The sequence below is a fragment of the Parasteatoda tepidariorum genome, chromosome 1 (genome assembly GCF_043381705.1).
Source record: "Parasteatoda tepidariorum isolate YZ-2023 chromosome 1, CAS_Ptep_4.0, whole genome shotgun sequence".
Lineage (NCBI taxonomy): Eukaryota > Metazoa > Arthropoda > Arachnida > Araneae > Theridiidae > Parasteatoda > Parasteatoda tepidariorum.
The window spans coordinates 96,797,448-96,817,527 of NC_092204.1; the positions used below are offsets into that span (position 1 = coordinate 96,797,448).

The 20,080-nt window shown below is 25.3% G+C and overlaps 1 protein-coding gene across 3 annotated transcripts in view; it reads left to right on the plus strand.

Moving 5' to 3' along the window:
- The window catches only part of LOC107438321 (ribonuclease Oy), a 25,610-nt gene that overhangs the window by 3,272 nt on the left and 2,258 nt on the right, over positions 1–20,080 (plus strand). For 2 of the 3 annotated variants that reach the window (XM_071184248.1, XM_043045463.2), the window contains exons 3-11: positions 4,370–4,416; positions 5,636–5,705; positions 6,466–6,533; positions 8,207–8,320; positions 9,150–9,198; positions 10,260–10,331; positions 10,409–10,572; positions 15,307–15,396; positions 16,909–17,414. In XM_071184248.1, coding sequence (XP_071040349.1) covers positions 4,370–4,416; positions 5,636–5,705; positions 6,466–6,533; positions 8,207–8,320; positions 9,150–9,198; positions 10,260–10,331; positions 10,409–10,572; positions 15,307–15,396; positions 16,909–16,927 — 693 coding nt within the window. In that variant the 3' untranslated portion in view covers positions 16,928–17,414. Of the gene's footprint in view, positions 1–4,369; positions 4,417–5,635; positions 5,706–6,465; positions 6,534–8,206; positions 8,321–9,149; positions 9,199–10,259; positions 10,332–10,408; positions 10,573–15,306; positions 15,397–16,908; positions 17,415–20,080 lie in introns of those variants that run through there. The other variant, XM_043045462.2, reaches the window with a different exon arrangement.

Below are 20,080 nucleotides of genomic sequence, written 5' to 3' on the forward strand. Positions count from 1 at the left end.
GGAATTTTGGGAGGTTAATAGTTTTAACTACACTTTAATGTTTCATATGTTGCAGGTTCAATCTGTAACATATCATATGCAATCTGTTTTTTAAAATAAAATGTCTTGTCATCATGTAAATTTTCATTTTATTATTTATTTACTTAATTTGTAATTTTGGTTACGCTTTTAAAAAATTCAATGCTAATTAAACAGTTTTAAAAATTAACGAAACAAAAAATTTTATGCTTAAATAAAAAGTTATATAAGTTATGCTAAAGTTTTATAAATAGTTGAAACTTTTCAAGTCAAAAGTTTTGAAATTTTTCTTAAGTATACTTATTAAAATCACATTAGTTCTGAGGACATTTGATTTTATAAAAGGATTGATTTTATAAAATAATATACATCTACACTTATGGGGAACAAAAGGTTTAAGAGTTAAACTTTTAAAGCTGAATTAAATGCTACATTTATATTTCACTTTAGTTGGTACACTTTATATTCTGACACTTATATTCTATTTACACTTTATATTCTGACTAAATATGAGCTTCATTTTTTAATTTGCTGAAAAGTCTAAAAATATTTGCTTCTTGTTATTTGATTAGCAGAATTTTCAATTAAACGTTTAAAATCATTTGAGAGTTTCTAAAAGGTTTTGTAATTTTCAATATTACATTGGGTGTCAAAGATAAATTTAAATACTTGATGCTCAAATCTTGCCTCTTAGGCCTGTTGCTAGTTAACAAATTATGCTTAAAATTAATATAAAAGTGTTAACTCAGCCTTTATTCATCATTGAATCATAATATAATATGACCACAAACTGGTTTAAAACTGTTCACACACACTCTAACCCACTTTTTTTATTTGATCAAATAACTAACAAAACATATATGGTTTATCGTATGAAATGCGTAAGGTACCTAATCAATCAATTCTTCAGTTAATTTAATATATCCTTTCTGATGTGACAGCTTCATTTTACCTTAACTATAAGAGTTAACCCTTTGCCAGTGTCGCCTGCATCCAGTTCGGGCAACTACTTAGTGCAGTATTTGTGGTGTCTGAACTGACTTGGGCAGAAGGAAAATTAACGTTTATGTTGTGAAGCTTGAGCTGCGTTCGTTTCTACTTTCAGATACTTAATTCACTATTTTCCTGGTGGCATTAGTGGTCCTAGTTTTTCACAGATTACGACTTCAGTCGAGGGAGGGAAATGTGGGTGGGGGTTTGGGGATATACCATACTGTATAAGATTTGTAAAATTTATGTATTGAAAATCATATTGATCTGTTTTTATATTATATTATACTATATATTTAGCTTTAAAATTTTGTTTAATTTTCTCTAATTGAATAAGATGTGTGTGTAATCCATTATTTTTTTTATGTGTATGTAAAAATTATAATACAGTAGTTATTGAATTAAAAATTTTATTTTTGCAATAAAAAACCATTTTCTAACTTGATAATAATATAAAGAACAAAATTAAACAGTCAAAAAAATTTTCCATTTTTCTGAAATATGTCACTATTAAGGGGTTAATCAATAAATTATTATAATTGATATTGTATGATGATGGGCATTTAATAACTTTATTGATAAGCAGATTTCATTTGGACTTGTTTGCTTTCTCCACTTTGTTTCATTCTTTTTTTTAATTATGATCTTTCATTTCACCAAGAAGTGGAATCTACTGTTGAAGTGTTTTTCCTTTTTTTCATAAACTGGAATCTGTTATCTGCTATATAAAACATATCTTTCAGAACTTAAGAAAGTAAATTCCGACAAGAAAAAGGTTTCTGATGTCAAAAACTGGTTTTTGACATAACAGAGTTTTATTGGTAAAAAGCATCTTATTTTTAAAACCTTAATTTTTTCTTATGTTATGGTGCAGTAAATAATAAATTTTAACAAAATTTTCTTACTAATCAACTATTAATTTTTCGTTTAATGTACATATTTATATAATTATTTTAATATGCTATAAAATATAAATTATTAAAGATTTATCAAAAAATTCTTGGCCAAGATAAATGGTAACCCTTTTCTCTCCTAACATAAATGAAATACTAAAATCAAAATTTTTAGAGTAATGCATGAAATGCTTTGTTATTTAAAATTAATAATGAAATATGTATGATTAAATAGGACCTATAAATGTAGACAAATATTACAAGCATCATATTTATTTCAATTAAGACATAGGAAATTCTGGTATAACCATAACAAAAAAATATATTATATTTTATCAATAATCTAGAATCATTTTTTGTTAAATGTCCTTTATGAGATTTTTTTTAAATTTAATGCTTTAAAATTTACACTACATTTTTTACTTACATTTTAATTGATTGAAATAAAATTAAAAAATCTGGGTTTTTGACATGATGGTAAAAACTATCCAACTTGCCATTCCTAATTTTATAATCCAGTGGTTTTATCATTGATGATCACTGAAATTATAAATTATGAGCTTAGTCAGAAATCTATTAAAAATGTTAATTAAAAGAAATTTGTTCTGTAGCATATTAATGCTTCATCAGAATCCTTGATTCAAATATTTAAAGTTTCTTCTTAGGAATCTTCTTTTTTTTTGTAAAAGAGGTGGCCTTACATGTTGCAATTATAAATCCTAGAAATTAATCTTCAATTGTAAAAGGAATAAATAAGAAATTGCTGAAATTTTATTATTTTGTTAAAGTTAACAAAGTAATAAAATTTCAGCAACAGAGTACTCTGTTAAAGTTTTTTATCAATGATTTATTAAAAATTTATAAAAAATTTTGAATGTTATGAAAATTATGATTAAAATCTTTTTGTTTAGTATTTTTCAGATTAGTTTAAGAACAGGTATGGTTTCTGTTGACTAAGTTTAATATCTATTTGAAATAATCTAGCTTTCTGACATATTTGAATTCAAATTTTTGTTATTGGTTTACTATCAGTTTTAAAATTCACTGGCTTTCAAATTTTTTCTTCATAATTGGTATTGATAAATTATACCTTATAAGCATATGATTATATTATTTCTTTGCAAACATTTCAAATCGATATTCTTTGCAAATATTTCTGATGTATTATAATCAAAAATTTGAGAAATTTTTTGTAATTTTAATTTTTATTACTTTTTAGTTTAAAATCATGCTTGCTCTGAGACTGGCTTAAGGCATAGTTTATTATTTCATGATAAAAACTATCAGTGCTTTTTAGCTATTAGTTAATAACCTAAATTATAATTAGAATCTTTTCTTTTCAGAAGTATGTTATTGTTATAAATTTTAAATGTATCTCTATGCATGTATTTGTCTTCTGTGGCACCAAAATCATGGGCATTTCTCTATTTATATTGGAAACACTTAGATCTAAATGTATTTAATCTACTGTGTTTTTTTAAGTATATGTAAATAAACCACATAGTAATAACTACTGATTTTTAATTAGAAACTCCCTTCCACCCAGAAAATGAATTTTTCTTAAATTTTCTCCTCAGGAGGTACATTTAATTAATCACAAAAAAATTAAGTGCAAATATGATAGCAATAAGTGGGATAAAAATAATAAAATTTCTTTAGCCATTTCAGCACAGTATTGGATCTAGTGCGGATTTAGTCAATCAAGATTTAAATGTACAAAGATGGATTCAAATAGACGTGTGAAACATTTACGAATCAAATAGATTTGTGTAGTATTAATTTTGTTTTCTAATTTAAACTTTATGACAAGACAGCTTTAGCTTTTTTTTTTTTTTTTTTTTTTTTTTTTTTTTTTTTTTTTTTTTNTTTTTTTTTTTTTTTTTTTTTTTGTAAATTTATGTCACTAAAAACATTTTCTGACTTTAAAGCATGATTGTAAGAATCAAATAGATTTGTATAAGATTAATTTTGTTGTCTAATTTAAACTTTATGACAAGACAGCTTTTTTTGTAGGTTGATATGTCACTTAAAACATTTTCTGATTGAAAAAAAAATTTAAATATTAAAATTTTTTAGAAATAGGAGTTAGTAAAGGTCTGGCATTATGTAAATTTTAATGTTTTTTTTTGGGGGGGGGGGAATGAATTCACACTTTGAATATAGGTTTTAATCTTTCATTTTACTTCCCATAGTTATTAAGACTTTACAGTATTTTGTGGGGGGAAATTATGATCCCAGTATAGTTGCTATTCAAGTTTGTTTTTTTAGTTTTTTTATTAGCAATTATAAAAATGGCAGCCATATAGTGAGTAGCAGCTGATTCAATAGAGTGACCCAGCTATTTGTCAAAAATGCCTAATTACTGGTATTGTTTATTTACAATATTAAGGCTTCCCATAACATAAATGTTTTAGCATTTGTAAACTTGAAATTATTTCTAAATTAATTTTGCTTTTCTTTTGATTCAGTGCTCAATTTCTGAAGTAGTGTCAACTTGGAGCATACATGGCTTGTGGTATGCTATTACTTAGTTTTTGCTCATTACTTAGTATTTGTCAATCATTTATAAGATGCATTTTTACTTAATTCTAATTAAGGAATTTTCTCTAAATAAGGAACTTTTTTTTTGATAATAAATTTTTATATTTTGATATAATGTGCAAAACTTAAAATTCAACTTTCATGATGCATAGAGTTTCATCACCATTTTTAATTAATAAATTTGGTTCCCTTCAATCTCAGACTGTAGTTGTCCATGTATGCACTTACATGCATCCACCACATTACTCTATGGAATAATAATGGGAATAATAAACTCTGGGAATAAATAATGGTTCTTCCACTCATCAAGGTAAAATAACAATAATGATAACATACAAATATGTTTTCACTTCTTTGTTCATTAAAGTTACAATAAACAATTACTTTTTTTTTTGTTGGTTACTTTCTTCTTTTGCAATCTAAAAAAAAAAAACAAAAAAAAAACGATTGTCTTAGAATGAAAATGAATGATTATTTGACCTTATATTACCTTTTAAAAACATTGTAAAGTCTTTTTCTAGAACAACAATCATTGTGCAATCAATTAAAAGAAAATACTAATCATGAATTTTTTTGTTATGAAAGTAAATTCCTGTTTGAATGTTTTTTAATTCTGAAAAATAGGCATATTTTTAAGTGATTGTATTTATTTTTTGAGCAATGCAAAAAAATGTATAATACATCCAAATGCTCTTATTAACATCATACTAGGCTACAGTATTTCACAAAATCAAAATGCAAATTATTTTTAAAAAAATTTATTTCACGAATGTTGTAAAGAAAAAGTCTGTTAAATCTAAATATTTTATTATTTTTACTAGTTATAGTAATATACAGAAAATTAGTAGATAAAAAAAAGTGTGAAAGATGAAACTTTTATTAACTTATATTATTTAACAAAATGGTTACATTCTGTATACATATGATGGATTATTTGTTCTAGAAGTGTCATCTCACTATTTTTCTTCATAATAAAGAAACTATACAAAAAATTATACTTTTAATACATTTATCATTAAAGAATGGATATAGATGATTTCAACAGTTTATGATTTGAAATTTCACTTTCTGCAAAATAGTGTTTTCATACATGCATGTCACAATCTTAGGTCACATTTGCAGTCTTGTTTCATATACATTTATGGTTATTATACATATTTTTATATATTATGAATTCAAATTAAAAATTTTAGGCCCACAAACCATAAAGGATATCCAAGCTTTTGCAATGGTTCTTGGCCTTTTAAACCTCAACTTTTAAAGGTAAAGCTGAAATAATCAGTTTATTATTTTGTGCATTCAATTAGTAAGGTTCTTTTCATTTATAATTGATTTGTTTATTGGTTTAACATAAAATGTTTTATATTTTATTATTTCTTAAAATAAACGTGTTTAATGATATTCAAATTCATCTAAGAAAATAGACTTTAATCTAAATGCGCTTTTTTGTTGTTGCAATGTTGAATTCTAAGGGGAGAAAAATTATTCTCACAATTGTATATACAGTAGGTCTTTACAAAGTAAGCCTTGAAGCTTTGCATTATATAGATCATTTCATTAAATTTGTCTACTAAGCACAGCAATATATTTGTGGAACAGATCAATACTATGCTTTAAAATAATTTTTAAATGCAAATAGTTTAAAATATGAGAATTTCCATACAATTACTCATTATTTGCATTACAAAATTTATCAATTATGGTTTGCTTTACAGACTGTAAAGTTAATGTGGTTTACAAGTAAATGTGTTAGATCTTTTGCTTAGTTATATTATAAATAAAAACTTTTAAATAAAAAAACTACCATCTAAGCATTTGATTCTGCCATCAAAAAAATACTTAGTAATAATGCCTGTCAAAAAGAATAATTCTTATGAGCTTAGAGGCCATTCTTGGAACCTTTTCTCAAAATGGAGTTTAAGCATTAGGGAAATAAAGTTTTAAAGGAAAAAATTTTTTTTGTGGTTCTTGAATCACGACTTGCACTGTGCTCACTATGTATTTATTTTTATGTGAATTTCAGGATCTTATTGTGCAGTTAGAAGCAAAATGGCCAAACATATATGCTCATTCTTCAGAAATTTCGTTCTGGTAAATAGCTTTTTATTATTCTGCAATTATGTGCTGTTATATTTTTTTTAGTTATTCTAATTTAACATAATTTTTAATGTTGTATTTTTTACTCATTGTATTGTTATTTACATATTGCAAATTTAAAGAAAAGCAGAAAAATTATAAATAAAAATATAATGGCAGTTAAAAATTATTAATTTATTTAAAATTTTGTTTCCATAGAAGTATTTTTATCTTGTAACTTGGTCTCTATATACAAATATTACCAGTTACAAAATTTTTTTTTAGATATAAGTGGAAAAAATGCAATGTCAATAATCACATAAAAGCAGAATGCAAAAGTATTTAGTTCACTTTTTTTTTAAATAAAAAAAACATAGTTTTTTAATCTGTGTTTTTATTTTTTAGATTAATTAGATTTTAAATGAAGATTGAAATTGTTCTCAATTTTACTTAGTATCAAGAATAGGCAGATCACTTATAACACTCATAAGTTCTTTTCAATTCACACTTTTCCTAATAAAGATAAGAGCAAATGATCAGGGGGAAAAAGAAGTTTACTTGATATTACTTGTGCCCAGAAAACAATTTTCTTTATTTATTTACTGTACCAGGGTTGCCATTCCACAGGGAGAATAGGGAAAACCTGGAAAATACAGGGAATTTAAAAATCACTTAAAATAACAGGGAAAATGCAGGGAATTTTGAATTTTTCCTTACTAACTAGGAAAAATAGGCAATTTTTGTTTTTTAAAAACTGCAAACCTCTTAAAGCATAATCTATGAGATATATAAGGATGATATTTCAGCTATATTTAATTTATTAAAGCATTATTTCTTTTATGTTGAGCTGTTCTTTACTTCTCTAAGTGTTTCCAGCAACTGAAACTAGCATCCGTATCCTAGTATAGCACATAAGAGCACAGTGAATCTGTGTTTCCTCATAATATATTGTGCATAATATGTGCAGGGAAAACACGGGGAATTTTTTTTACAGATAAGTGACAACTCTGTGTACATACTTATACGAAGCTAGCATTGAAAATTATTTAAGTGTTTCTCCTGAAGGAAATTTCAAAACAAAGCATAAATTTTTCAATTATCGCTTGCCTTTTTATTACAAAGGCTTGTAACACAGATGAACAAATCCTATCTTAAAAGGGAAACAGCACAGCTGATTGGTATGCTTTAAGGGAAAATAAATTTGGCAAAAGAAAAAAGGACTTTGATGTTTTTTTTTTTTTTTTTTTAAAGTATTATTTTATGATTTCAAAAATGAGTAAAAACTAAACTTCTTTTTAAGTATTATACTATTCTTTCACAAGTTACGGAAAGTTATATTGTTAAATTTTGTTTATTTCTTATGCAATTTATTTTCAAAATGAAAAGACTCATAATTGCAGAGAAAATAATAAACACCCTATTTTCAACAAGAAAAATAAAATTTATCTTCAAAAAATATAGTTTGCTTTCAATAATTGCTCCCTTTGCTTGCAAACAATAAAGAAAGTGAATTTTTCGCTGTGGTCCCTTACAAGTTTTGGATAGTTTTTATTTTATATTTATAGTTTATTTGTCTCTTTTTCCCGTTGTTTAAAATGACTTCTTTTTTCCATAGTTTATAATGACTATTTATTTTTAAAATGTTTCACATCTTTTTTAGAATATTACAATTACGATGTTATTTACAGGAAACATGAGTGGCAAAAACATGGTACTTGTGCAGCTACTGAAACTGATATGAACACTGAGCACAAATACTTCAAAAATAGTCTTCAACTTCACGATCAGTTTGATATTTATCAGTATGTTTTGTAATTTTTTTTATCTCACTTAATGTTAAAACTTAACATTTAGCAATTAATCATTTTTACCAGTTCATTATACTTTGTTTAAGGACTAAAAATGATAATAAATAATATGAAATAACATAACATTCCTTTCCAAAAGAATAGAAGGAAAAAAAAAAACTATGTAAAGGTTACAACTTTAAGGCTATTATTTTAGCAAAATTTTTTATATCAACTTCTTGATTAGTTTTTTCATGATCACATTTTTTATATCAAATATCAACTTCATGATCAGTTTGATATTTATCAGTATGTTTTGTCATGTTTATCTCTTTTTAATGTTAAAACTTAACATTTAGCAATTAATCATTTTTACCAGTTCATTATACTTTGTTTAAGGACTAAAAAGGATAATAAATAATATGAAATAACATAACATTCCTTACCAAAAGAATAGAAGGGGGAAAAAAAGCTATATAAAGGTTACAACTTTAAAACTATTATTTTAGCAACATATGCTGCAAATGATTTTACCAACTATTAAGCAAGTGGCCAAATATTATACAAGTTGAGTTTTAAGTAGATTTGACCAATCATTGTACAAATGCATATATTTAGTAGCATCATTTGAGAGTGTCGTAGAATATTTTCTTTTAAGATTCTTAATAAAAGAAATAATGTTTTTCTTTGTGAATTTATGATTTATTTTCTAAAAATAAAAAAAACACAACTGAATTTTAATTTTGAACATACACTCTAAAGATATGCTACAAAGCACTGACCATTTTCTGTGGTCAACAAAAAATCCAAGCAATCTTCCTTCATCAATATAACTATCTTTTAGGTTTATAAAGGGAGCTGGAATAGAGCCTAGTAAGGACCAGCCCTATTCGGTAAGAAATATAAATTTATGATGATAAAAAGAAGTTGAGCAATTAAAAAGTACACTTTTTAAGTATTTATTTGCACATTTTTAAAAGTACTTTTATTATTTAAAATGCTCAAGTAATTAAGTGCTCTAAAAAATTGTTTGCGGCTACAACATGATCAATTAAAACCATATTAATTAAGTTTTTAAATTGCATTTTAGAATTTTCATGTAAGAAAAATATCTAACTATTAAACAATTTTATTTATTTTAGTAATGAATTGAATTAACTATTCAAAATTGCATTTTCAAAACTAATTTTCCATTATTTATTGCAAGATGTTTTGATAATTAATATAATTTTAACATAGCATGACATGTTTACATAGTTTTTCCTTCATAAAAATAGACATCAGACTTCAAACTGCATCACTTTGTTTTATCAATTCAATGTTTTCAAATAAATAGTGTTTATTAGGAGAATATTGGATGCAATGCCATCTATTGCCAAACAGTGTAACTGATTTTAAAATCTGGTGAAAATAAAATACTGGTCCAAACGGAACAGAATGAATTCTACATTTCTATCTCCTTCCATTTTTCTTTAATTGATTTTTCGATTTAGCAGTCTTTTTGGAGCAGAGGATGAGTTAATTATTCATAATGATTTTATTTATTTAGTAAAAATTAATTTTTTAGTTCAGAGGTACTACAATTCTTTTATTATACTGCAACAGACCATGAAAATATATTGCTCTTTATTAAAGTCTCATTTAAAAGAAAGCTCATATAATACCTTCAATTTTTTATATGTTAAGACCACTCAAATGTATTGCTTTTTCAATTATTGCTCTTTAAAAAAAAACTCCTATAATACTTTGACTTTTTCAAATGTTTTCAATATTAAACAGTATTTTATTCATTATATTATACTCATTCAGATTAATTGTCCTTTTTTTTAAATTTTGGCTTCTGCAAGAATATATTTGACTCTCATTTAGACTACAGACCTATTTATGTCATTTATATCTTTATCAGTTTCTACATTCTTTAAATTTTGAAATGATATATTTATGTATATTTCAGTTACAGACCATTCAAGATGCCATATATTCAAACGTGAATGTTACTATAAAATTATTCTGCAAGAATCACCAAGTAAGTTGATTCCATTATTCTTATTTCTTTCCCTGTCATTCATTTTTTGTGTTTTTAAAGTGTATTATTTACTCTAGGAATACGAACATCCCATACTCACATCCATGTACATATGCTTCGACAAACAACTAGGTTTAATTGGCTGTGATGAAATAAAAGAGACCACCTGCAAAAATACATATGTGTACTACCTACCTTTTCCTGATAGAAAACCAAGCAAACGCTTTCTCTATTATTTAATGTAATTGAAACTTTTAAAAATTAATCTAATATAATCTAATTGAAACTTTTACTTAAATAATATATTTTGTTTGACTATTTTGATATTGTATACTATATTCTTTACTATATATGTACTCTTAAGTTATTATTTTGCCTATTGTTTGCATGTGGGCATGAAGACCTGCCAAATCAACAGAAATATGCGTACAGAGTATGATTATTATAAACGTATAATTGTAAACGAAATAACTCTGGCAACGTGTTAATTTAATTGCAAAAAATTTTGTCCCGAAAAAGCTTTCATATAAACTTGAACACATTTTCAAAATTACTTTTTTTGGCCTCAGTGCAATGCCTTAAATGTGTAACAGTATTTTCTACTGTTTTACACTAAACACCTATTGATTTTCTGTTTCGTTCCTTGCCCAAGAGTTTTCGTTAAGGATACCATGAGATTTAGTTTAAATTTTCTTGTTCCTACCTTGAATTTGTCAGATTCAAGTCTGATGAATAAGATGACCTTTCTTATGCTGAAAAAAATAAAATAAATTTTAAAAAAAACAGAAAAATTTGTCTTGAATCATTCTTGGATATTTTTAACTGGTACCTAGCCTGTTAAAATATCAATTTTTTGTTTTCAAATAACTTTTGTGATTATGAAAGAATAATTCCTTAAAAAGTCAAGGTTGCCATAAATCATGATTAAATCTTCAGTCAAAGTTCTGATAAAATATATTAATAATGCTTAATATAATTTGAAAACTATGTAACTAAAGTACTGAATATTTTTAACGATTCTGGTTAAAATAATTTAATTATATAATTTTTAAAAATTAATTTCATACTATACTTTCGTGATAATTTGTAAAGACAAGGGACTCTATTTGTCTGTTACATATCAAATGAATAAATAAATCTAGACCAGGAAACCTAAATAAAAGAAATCATTTATTAATAATTACTTTTTGTTGAGGAAGCTTTTCTTTGTAATTTATCTAATCAAACTAATAAGCTTTAAAGGCATTTAAATAAATTTGAAACTGATTGGTTGAAATGTATTTATTAAATAGTGTGTTATTTTACGCATAATTAATGGAAGGTTATGTTTTAAAAATTTCAAATCCCCATTTAATCTCTCTCTCTTTTAAGTTTGATTTGACCATTAACTTATAATTAACTTGCATTACTCCTTCATAATTTCTCTGGATAAGACCTTCGATATCAATGAAATCAGACTTTTAAAAAATCACAGCTTTAGGGACATATTTATTTATGAATGATCCTAAATAAACTTATTTTTTTGAAATTATGAACCGATTTTTTTTATTAAAATTATTAGTTGATTTAAATCAATGATTTTTTTTTTTTAAATTAAGTGATTTAACTTTTGATTTTATCAAGGGATTTAAATTATGCCAACTCTAAGATGAATTTGTGATAAAAATTGTTTTTTTCCTTTGACCAAGCTTGATATCTAGTAAAATTAATTTTCTCTTACTGTTCCCCTCAGCACTATTTCTTTATTTAAAAAAAATGCCTAAGAACACATTGAGCTAACCTGTAAAGTCTTAAGTTTAAAGAAAATGTTTTTTATAACTCTCAATAAGGATTGTCATAATGTAGGTTGTCTGGAGTGAATGTTTATTTTCAATAATGCTCAAATAAATATGAGATCAAAATGGTTTATTTATTTGATTAATATATATATATTTTATTTATTTATTCTTCAGTGTTAAATTCAAATAAACTATTTATATTCAAATAGATTTTAAATAAAACTTTTACTGTAGTTTCACATATAGTTTTTCACTTTTATGTCCTTCCATGAACTATTTGCTATAATCTGACTATTTCCACTTCAAAAACCTGTTTATTTACTGTACATTTTAATTATCTGTTTCGAAATAATTTATTTACTCTTTGTTGACTTTTAAATTTGACTCTTTGTTGACTTTTAAATTTGACTCTTTGTTGACTTTTAAATTTTGACTTCTGGTGAAATGAGCCAAAAAGAAATAAATATATTTATGTATGTATCACAATGAACTTTTGTTTTAATTACTAGATTTTCAGTTTTAGAAAATTTAAAAAAAAAAACGATTTTTAATCATAAAATTTTGAGGACGAAATACTTTTAGATCTTCATTTCTTAATCAGATTTTGCTCAAATTTTGTATTTTGTCATATGAAATCTTATTTATATCTTATTACTATTTTAAAAAAAATTTCAGCCTTTCAAATAAAGTAAACAATTTTTTTAAAAATTTTTTTGCCTTTTTGGAGAAACAAGTTGAAAGTAGAAATTTTTTTATTTAATGCTCAAATAAATCAAATATTTACATACTATCTACTTACTATACTGTTTATTCTTCAGAACAATGTTAAATGTTATGTAATTTTAAAATTTTAGTTTTTTTTCATTAGCTAACTACCGACGTTATATCATTAATTTACTTGCTAGTTTATGTTTGTTTCAATTTTGTGCTCATTTTGGTAACACTTGCTGTAATTGCTCAATTTCTCATTAATATTTTTGTTTATAGTGTCCTAAATCAAGTTTCTGTTGCCCATTTTTTACTTAATTTATACTATTGTTGCATGTTTATCTTAATTTATCAAATGAAATATTAATATTTATTGTTTCTTATGATTCTTCTTTTATGGTTCTTTTCTTTTTTTTTTCCTCTGTATTATCCGTTTAGTTTTTTAAACATTCAATTGTTTTCTTGTTTAGATATTTTCAACTATTTATTTAACCTTTATCGACTTAATTAACAATACAGATTAAAACTAATTTACATGTAGTAAATATGTTTTTTTAATTCACTTCTGTTTGTGTTTATCTAAATAACTGTGATATCTAATTAAGCCAGCATTGCATTGATGTATGCAATGTTTGACATGTGCATATTTAATAAATAATCAATTAAATGTTTAATTTAAACTGAAACTAGTCAGAAATCTATGTAATAATTTATCTAATAGATGTATGGATTTTCTCCGATATATTATGATGCCTTTATGTGTTTTTGCTATTTAATGTATATTTATATCTTTTTTTTTACCATCTTTTTAGAATAAGTTTCCTTATGCTTATATTCTGCATCACTGCAAACTATTGTCTTATGTCAATAAGAAAATAGTTTATGTCAATAAGAAAATTCTCTCTTCCTATCATTCAAATTTTAATTGCGACATAATCTACTTATGCCTTATGATGTTTCTATAATTTCTTGGGATGATGTAAAAAATGACACATTTTTCATATTATGGCTTTAATTGTTTTTTTTTTTTTTTTTTTTTTTTTTTTTTTTTTTTTTTTTTTTTTTTTTTTTTTTTTTTTTTNTTTTTTTTTTTTTTTTTTTACTTTATATTTTCTCTTTTCTTCATTCTATTTTCTAATTTAAGTTAAAATAATTAACAAAAAAAGGTGTCTTTTTTCAAAATAAATTATAAATTTGTATTTAAAGCTGTTATCCTTAAATTGTAGTTAGCTTTTTAAATTATAGATTTTTTATTTATTTATACTAATTTCTATTTTAATCCAATCTTAGTTTAAATAAAATTGAAATTTTTAATAGGAATTATCTTTGTTAATATTATTTTTGCTAAATGAATATCATATAGTACTTCATTTTATTTTATACTTATTTAAATAATTCATTTTTTAATGTTTACATTTCTTATAAATAGTTTCTCCAAACTTTTATACCAAATTGTTTCTAGTCAACGTTGATCTCTGAGATCGTTTTGAAATGTTTTTAATTACGTTTAATATATTTTTAGCATTATAAATAAAATATACTTGTATGTATCACTTTCATTAAGGCAAAATATATTTAAGTCATATGATATTATTATTAAAGAAAAAACCACCTAAAATGGTAGATTTACAACAAAAAAAAACTAAAACCTGCACCATAGTTTAAATTGTAGTCTTAAAACATTATATAATGCCAGGTATAATTATTAAAACTGATAGCATTAGTAATTTTTTTTTATTGAATCAAAAATAATTTATCAGAATGTACTTTGTCAATGTATTTTTGTTCTGTACTTTCTAAACTATTGATTAAATAAAAGTTGAACTGGTGAGGTTAAAGAGTATGCTTTCATACTATTGCGTAGTCTTGGTTTTAATGTTTCTGATTAAAAAAATCTTAACTTATATTATGTATTATCAACCTTGCTTCTATTACTATACTTTTTATTTGTACCGCTTAAAATATTTTTTACATCTCATAAGTTATACATAATAAAGTTTTATTTTTAAAATTTTGATTTATTTAATTCTGTGTTGTTCAAAAAATTTCATGCTTATTTTTTTACTTCTAAAGTGCTCCTTAAAATCAATCTTTTGTTTAAATTCTTTTGTTTAATTCTTAAATTCTTTTGTTTAAATTTATTTTTCGAGGAACACACCCTTTTTTCCCCCAAAATTTTCAATGACGTTGAAAGTTTAAAAACCCTTTTAAAGTTGAGTACTATAATTTGAAAATTTTCTTTGAATTTTTANTACTTCTAAAGTGCTCCTTAAAATCAAATTTTTTTTTTTTTTAAATTCTTTTGTTTAAATTTATTTTTCGAGGAACACACCCTTTTTTCCCCCAAAATTTTCAATGACGTTGAAAGTTTAAAAACCCTTTTAAAGTTGAGTACTATAATTTGAAAATTTTCTTTGAATTTTATAAGATTTATTTATTATTTTATTTTAAATAATGGTGCAGTGTTACTGTTTTTTTCTAAATTTCAGAACATTTGTAATAGCTGTTATCTGTGCTATTGTAATATTTATCCTGATGAAAATGTGGCAGAAAAGAAGAAGAATGAAGATTGGCGAAAGGTACAAAGAATGAAAAAAATCTGATAAAATTTTATTAAAATTGAATTTTTTCATAAATATTTTAAAAAATGAAACATGAAAAGGTTTAAAATACCAAAAAATTAATCTATTAAAAAATAAAATTAAATTTTTACTTTTCTAAATAAATATCACTACACCATTATTCTGTTTAAAATCATATATTGTTAATTTTAATTTTTGCATTTTTTTATTATTTCGACTGATGATGCTTATATAAAGAGCACATGATATATTAAAATTGTTTAATGCATTAATTAATACCTTAACTTGAAAGTTGTAATCATAGATTTTTATATGCTTTAGAAAAATTAAGCTGTAAATTGTATCATTTTATTCAGCTGAAAGAATTGCTTTAGTTCATAACCAATTTTTTTTTTCTAAATCAATTTTTATCTTAAAAAACACCAATATCATGATTGATTCTGTTCAAACAATGTATTCAATTTTTGATAGTAATAAATTCTGTTACTTAATATTTTAATGTCACAATTTTTTTTTCAATTTTCTAGAATTATTTCATTTTTAAAATGAGTTTTCAGCAGGCTATGCTATCACCATATTAGATCTTGAAAACTAATAAAAAATCAGTATAGTATATACTGTTATTTTAATTAGGTTCCAAATAAAAAACTTGAAAACTTTACTTGTGTGACATTTAAATCAAAGTTTGGAATCACAAATACTTTCAGTATATATATATATNAACATATATATTGAAGATTAAATTTACATAAGGACGGACGATTAACAATTAACGATTAAATAACAAACAAAAAAATAATAAATGAGAGTTCGTCTGAAAGTTTTGTATAACTCCTCTTTGGAGTGCATATCATCACGTCTTTTTCGGTTCGTTGTCCATCACGCTCTCTCTCCGGGAAATCCCCACTGCTTCCTCGCCGTGCACAGGGATCAGCTTACATTGACTGGCGGTACTTCTAGCTTACGGGTCTGAGGACTGAGATTAGATTACAGCCTTGTGTACAGGAGCTGGCACCATATATATATATATAGGGGCCGAGCGGTATCGTTGGTCCAAACGCTCTGTTAAGCGTGGAGGTAGCGGGTTCGAATCCCGCCGTAACACTGAATGTATTCTTTGTGATGTCTTTCTCTGAATTGTTCTATCTGTATTTTCTACTTGACAATGACTTATAAGCCTATATTGAGCACACAAGTCAGCAAATGTATGTAATTTCAATTAATCAAATCATATATATATACGCTGCTGATCTTTTTAAAATCAAGTTATTTACAACATCCTGCCAAACCTTTCATTCATAAACACTTCGTTAGATTCATATACAGTACAATTTTATACATATAAAAGTGTAAATTTCAATGTTTGTCAACACTATATCTATATTTCTCTTATACTGCGACAAAGAAAATCCTCATATCTTTTTTGCATTGGTAACAAAGATGTAAAATATCAAGCGTGTGAGCTATCATAAGCATGAAAGTTTAAACGTACATGTTTACAAATTTCAGAATGAAAATTCTTTTCTGAGAGGGACAACAAAAAGCTGAAACAAACTGAGCTATAAATTGGGAAGAATTGAAAGGTTAAAAATGTTTAGTTCATATCAGCATAGTGTTCTATATTATGTCTTACTTATATTTATACAAGTTCCATAATATTAATTTTATGCATTGTTTTTGTTATTCATTGAAAAATTAGTATTTGTCAAATGAAATGAGCATAAGTGCACATTTATTTTTATTCAGTTATATTTATTGAAGTATGAATGTAAGCAATATTACTGCAGAACAATGTATTCTCTCATATTATGAATTATAATTTTAAAAACTCACAAGTACATGCGAAATTGGTTTACAATTTTGTATTAAATGTGTGGCTTATATTAATTACTGTAAATGTTTATCAATAGGTTTATTACTGTTAATCACTTATTTTTTTGAAGAAAATAGTGTATTTCTGTGTTACTGTAAAATTATTGGGACTGTTGAAATAAATAAAAATTTATTTTTTTGAATTTTCTTTCTTATCTCTGTTCATTTTAGCATTCCATTTAAATTAAAAAAGGTAAAATATTGTTGTTTTTTTTTTAAATCTTTGATTCATGCACATATCTCCAATATTTTTATTTTAATGTAGTTTTTCTGTTGATAGCCACGGTTCAAAATAAATTCTATAGACATTCAAATAGAAAATCTCCGAAGTAAGGTATAATTTGTTTACGTTAAGAACTCCACAAAGTCCAAGGCGCGTCTGCTGCTGTGGAAATCAGAATAGCACATTTCAGGGAGGGTAACTTCTCTTCACTCAATTGACTGAAGAAAAGATTTTTTCTTTCCTCTTGCTGACCCGAGCCAAAACCTGTCCTAAACAGTGACCCCACACCTCTACTTGAAATAGTTATACCTCGTTACCATAGTCACCGCCACGGGTCCAGACGAGTGACTAGGGGAGTTCTTACTCTAGAAAAACTATAAGCGGTTCAACCGTTTCTATTACATCACAAGCTCTACTCTGTGTATACTTGAGAAAGGAAAAAACGTCTTCGCACTTCTCAGATCCGGTTTTTGTTTAGATTCGGAGCAAAAAGAGGGCTTTCTGAGTACTCTTTATGCTTTGGCTTTACGATCAGTTAACAATCAACTTAGCTACGTCACAAAATGAAATTTTGAATAGTTGTCCATTGTGGAAAGTAGAAATCATGGTGTTAAAAAAAGAGACATCAATAAGTCATTTGTTAAGCCTCATTGAGGTTGACAAACGAAAAGGGAAAAGTCTGTAGTAACCTGACACATTTATCTGCTAGGGATGGTTTTCTTAAAAAGGAAAATGGGAAGAAACATCGAGAAAAATTAGTTTAAAAAGAAAGGTGTGTTATTAGTAGTTAATATGAGACTATTATGTGATACTTCTAAGCACATGGTTAAGATGAGGAAATGAGAAATCTTTATCATGTTTAAAAGTAAACAATTAACTCAGAGGAGAAAAGCTGCTCATCGGTAATTTGAAATATTATACACTCACCTAAACTTATAACTTCAGTGATCAAACTTTAGTCTCTAGGAATGGTGTGTATACACATACTTATCTGTCCACTTGTACGGCAGTTGAGACATAATTTTCTTAATGGTTGCATCATTAGTCTTATGGTATATTAAATCTTGAAGTTTCAAAAAAAAAATTTAAACTACCACGACGAATTAATAATTTTTTAAAAAAGATTTAACAAAGATCTATTTGTAGACTAATTGTGCTTATAGATGTCTTAGTAGTTTTTTTTTTAGAAAATTCTTCCAAACTTTATTGTTTTTTTACTGCCACTTTGTAAAATCTTTTTCAACGACAGTACAAGTTGGCATGTATGCATATATATATACCGACCATATCATAACATATACCAGACGTATATGTCTGTGTGTGTTTTAATTGTAATAAATCTTCAATTAATTGACAATGTGCTAGTTCTTTTCTCATGCTTTACTCATTGATGGCCATAAGATGCAGCTTATAATAAACAACATTTTAAAAAATGAATGAAACTGTTCGTCATTCCTTTTCAAACTAAATGAAAAATAAGTCCTTATTTCCTTTAAAAAATTTTTTTTTAATTTTTTAACGATATTTAGTATATATTTATGACAAATATATGAAATTGTTTAAGTATTTTCAAATTTTTATGTATTTTTCCTCCAAATCACTTATTTCGAAACATTTCATTACTTAAAAGTAATACTATTATTTAACTAAAATACTATATTTCGTTGTATTTTTCCTTCACTTTAATGTAATATTATAAAAGAGAATAAATCTATATAATATCTATAATTTTTTTTTTTTTTGCTTTCAAATCATTGTATATAGTTGTTTTCTTTCAGAGATGCTCATAACTCTTAAGGGAACCAAGAGGGTGCACTTACATCTGCCCTTATGTAAATCAAAAAAATTATGTATGTTTTGAATAGTTCTGGATTTCAGTTTTAACTAACTCAAATTTAAAAATTGCGTCTTTTAGTTGTTACTTCTCTTTAATTAATCATACCTTTCTATTTTTCATTAATGATAAAATAAATCTAACAACAGAAATTATAATTAATTTCAACAATACGCTAAAATATTGTTTATTATTTAATCGATTATATATATGTCATGTTATGTCTTTAAAGGCTAGATAATTGAAGATACTTAGGCGTCTTTTGTTAAAAAGGCATTTTATTTCGTTAGATGGAGTATTGCAAACATTATGAGTGGGATATTTACATCAGGTTTCCCCCTTTGCAAGGATTGTTTGGATGAGGCCCAGCTTTATCTAGCCATTGAAAATATAGAAAAGACACGCAATTTTGCCTGTCCAGAGTTTTTAAAGTGAGATTCTGAGAGGGCGTGGTTGCAAGTATCTTCTTATCTGAATGAAACGTCATTCAATTTATAAAATTTAGAGGTTTTGATTCGCTAAAAGTATCTCGCCACTCTGACGGTGGGAACTTTCTGGGACTATCTTCATTGATGAATTATTGCCCATTAACTTCAGAACATAATCTTTTATCTGGCCTTATCTGGTTCATCTTGACTTTTTATGGCTCTTTGTGAGAGACCGACTTCTACATCTTAAACTTGATAAGAAACATATGTTTTAAGCTTACCAGTTAATATAGAATGACTCGTATGAGAAATTCTATATTACAT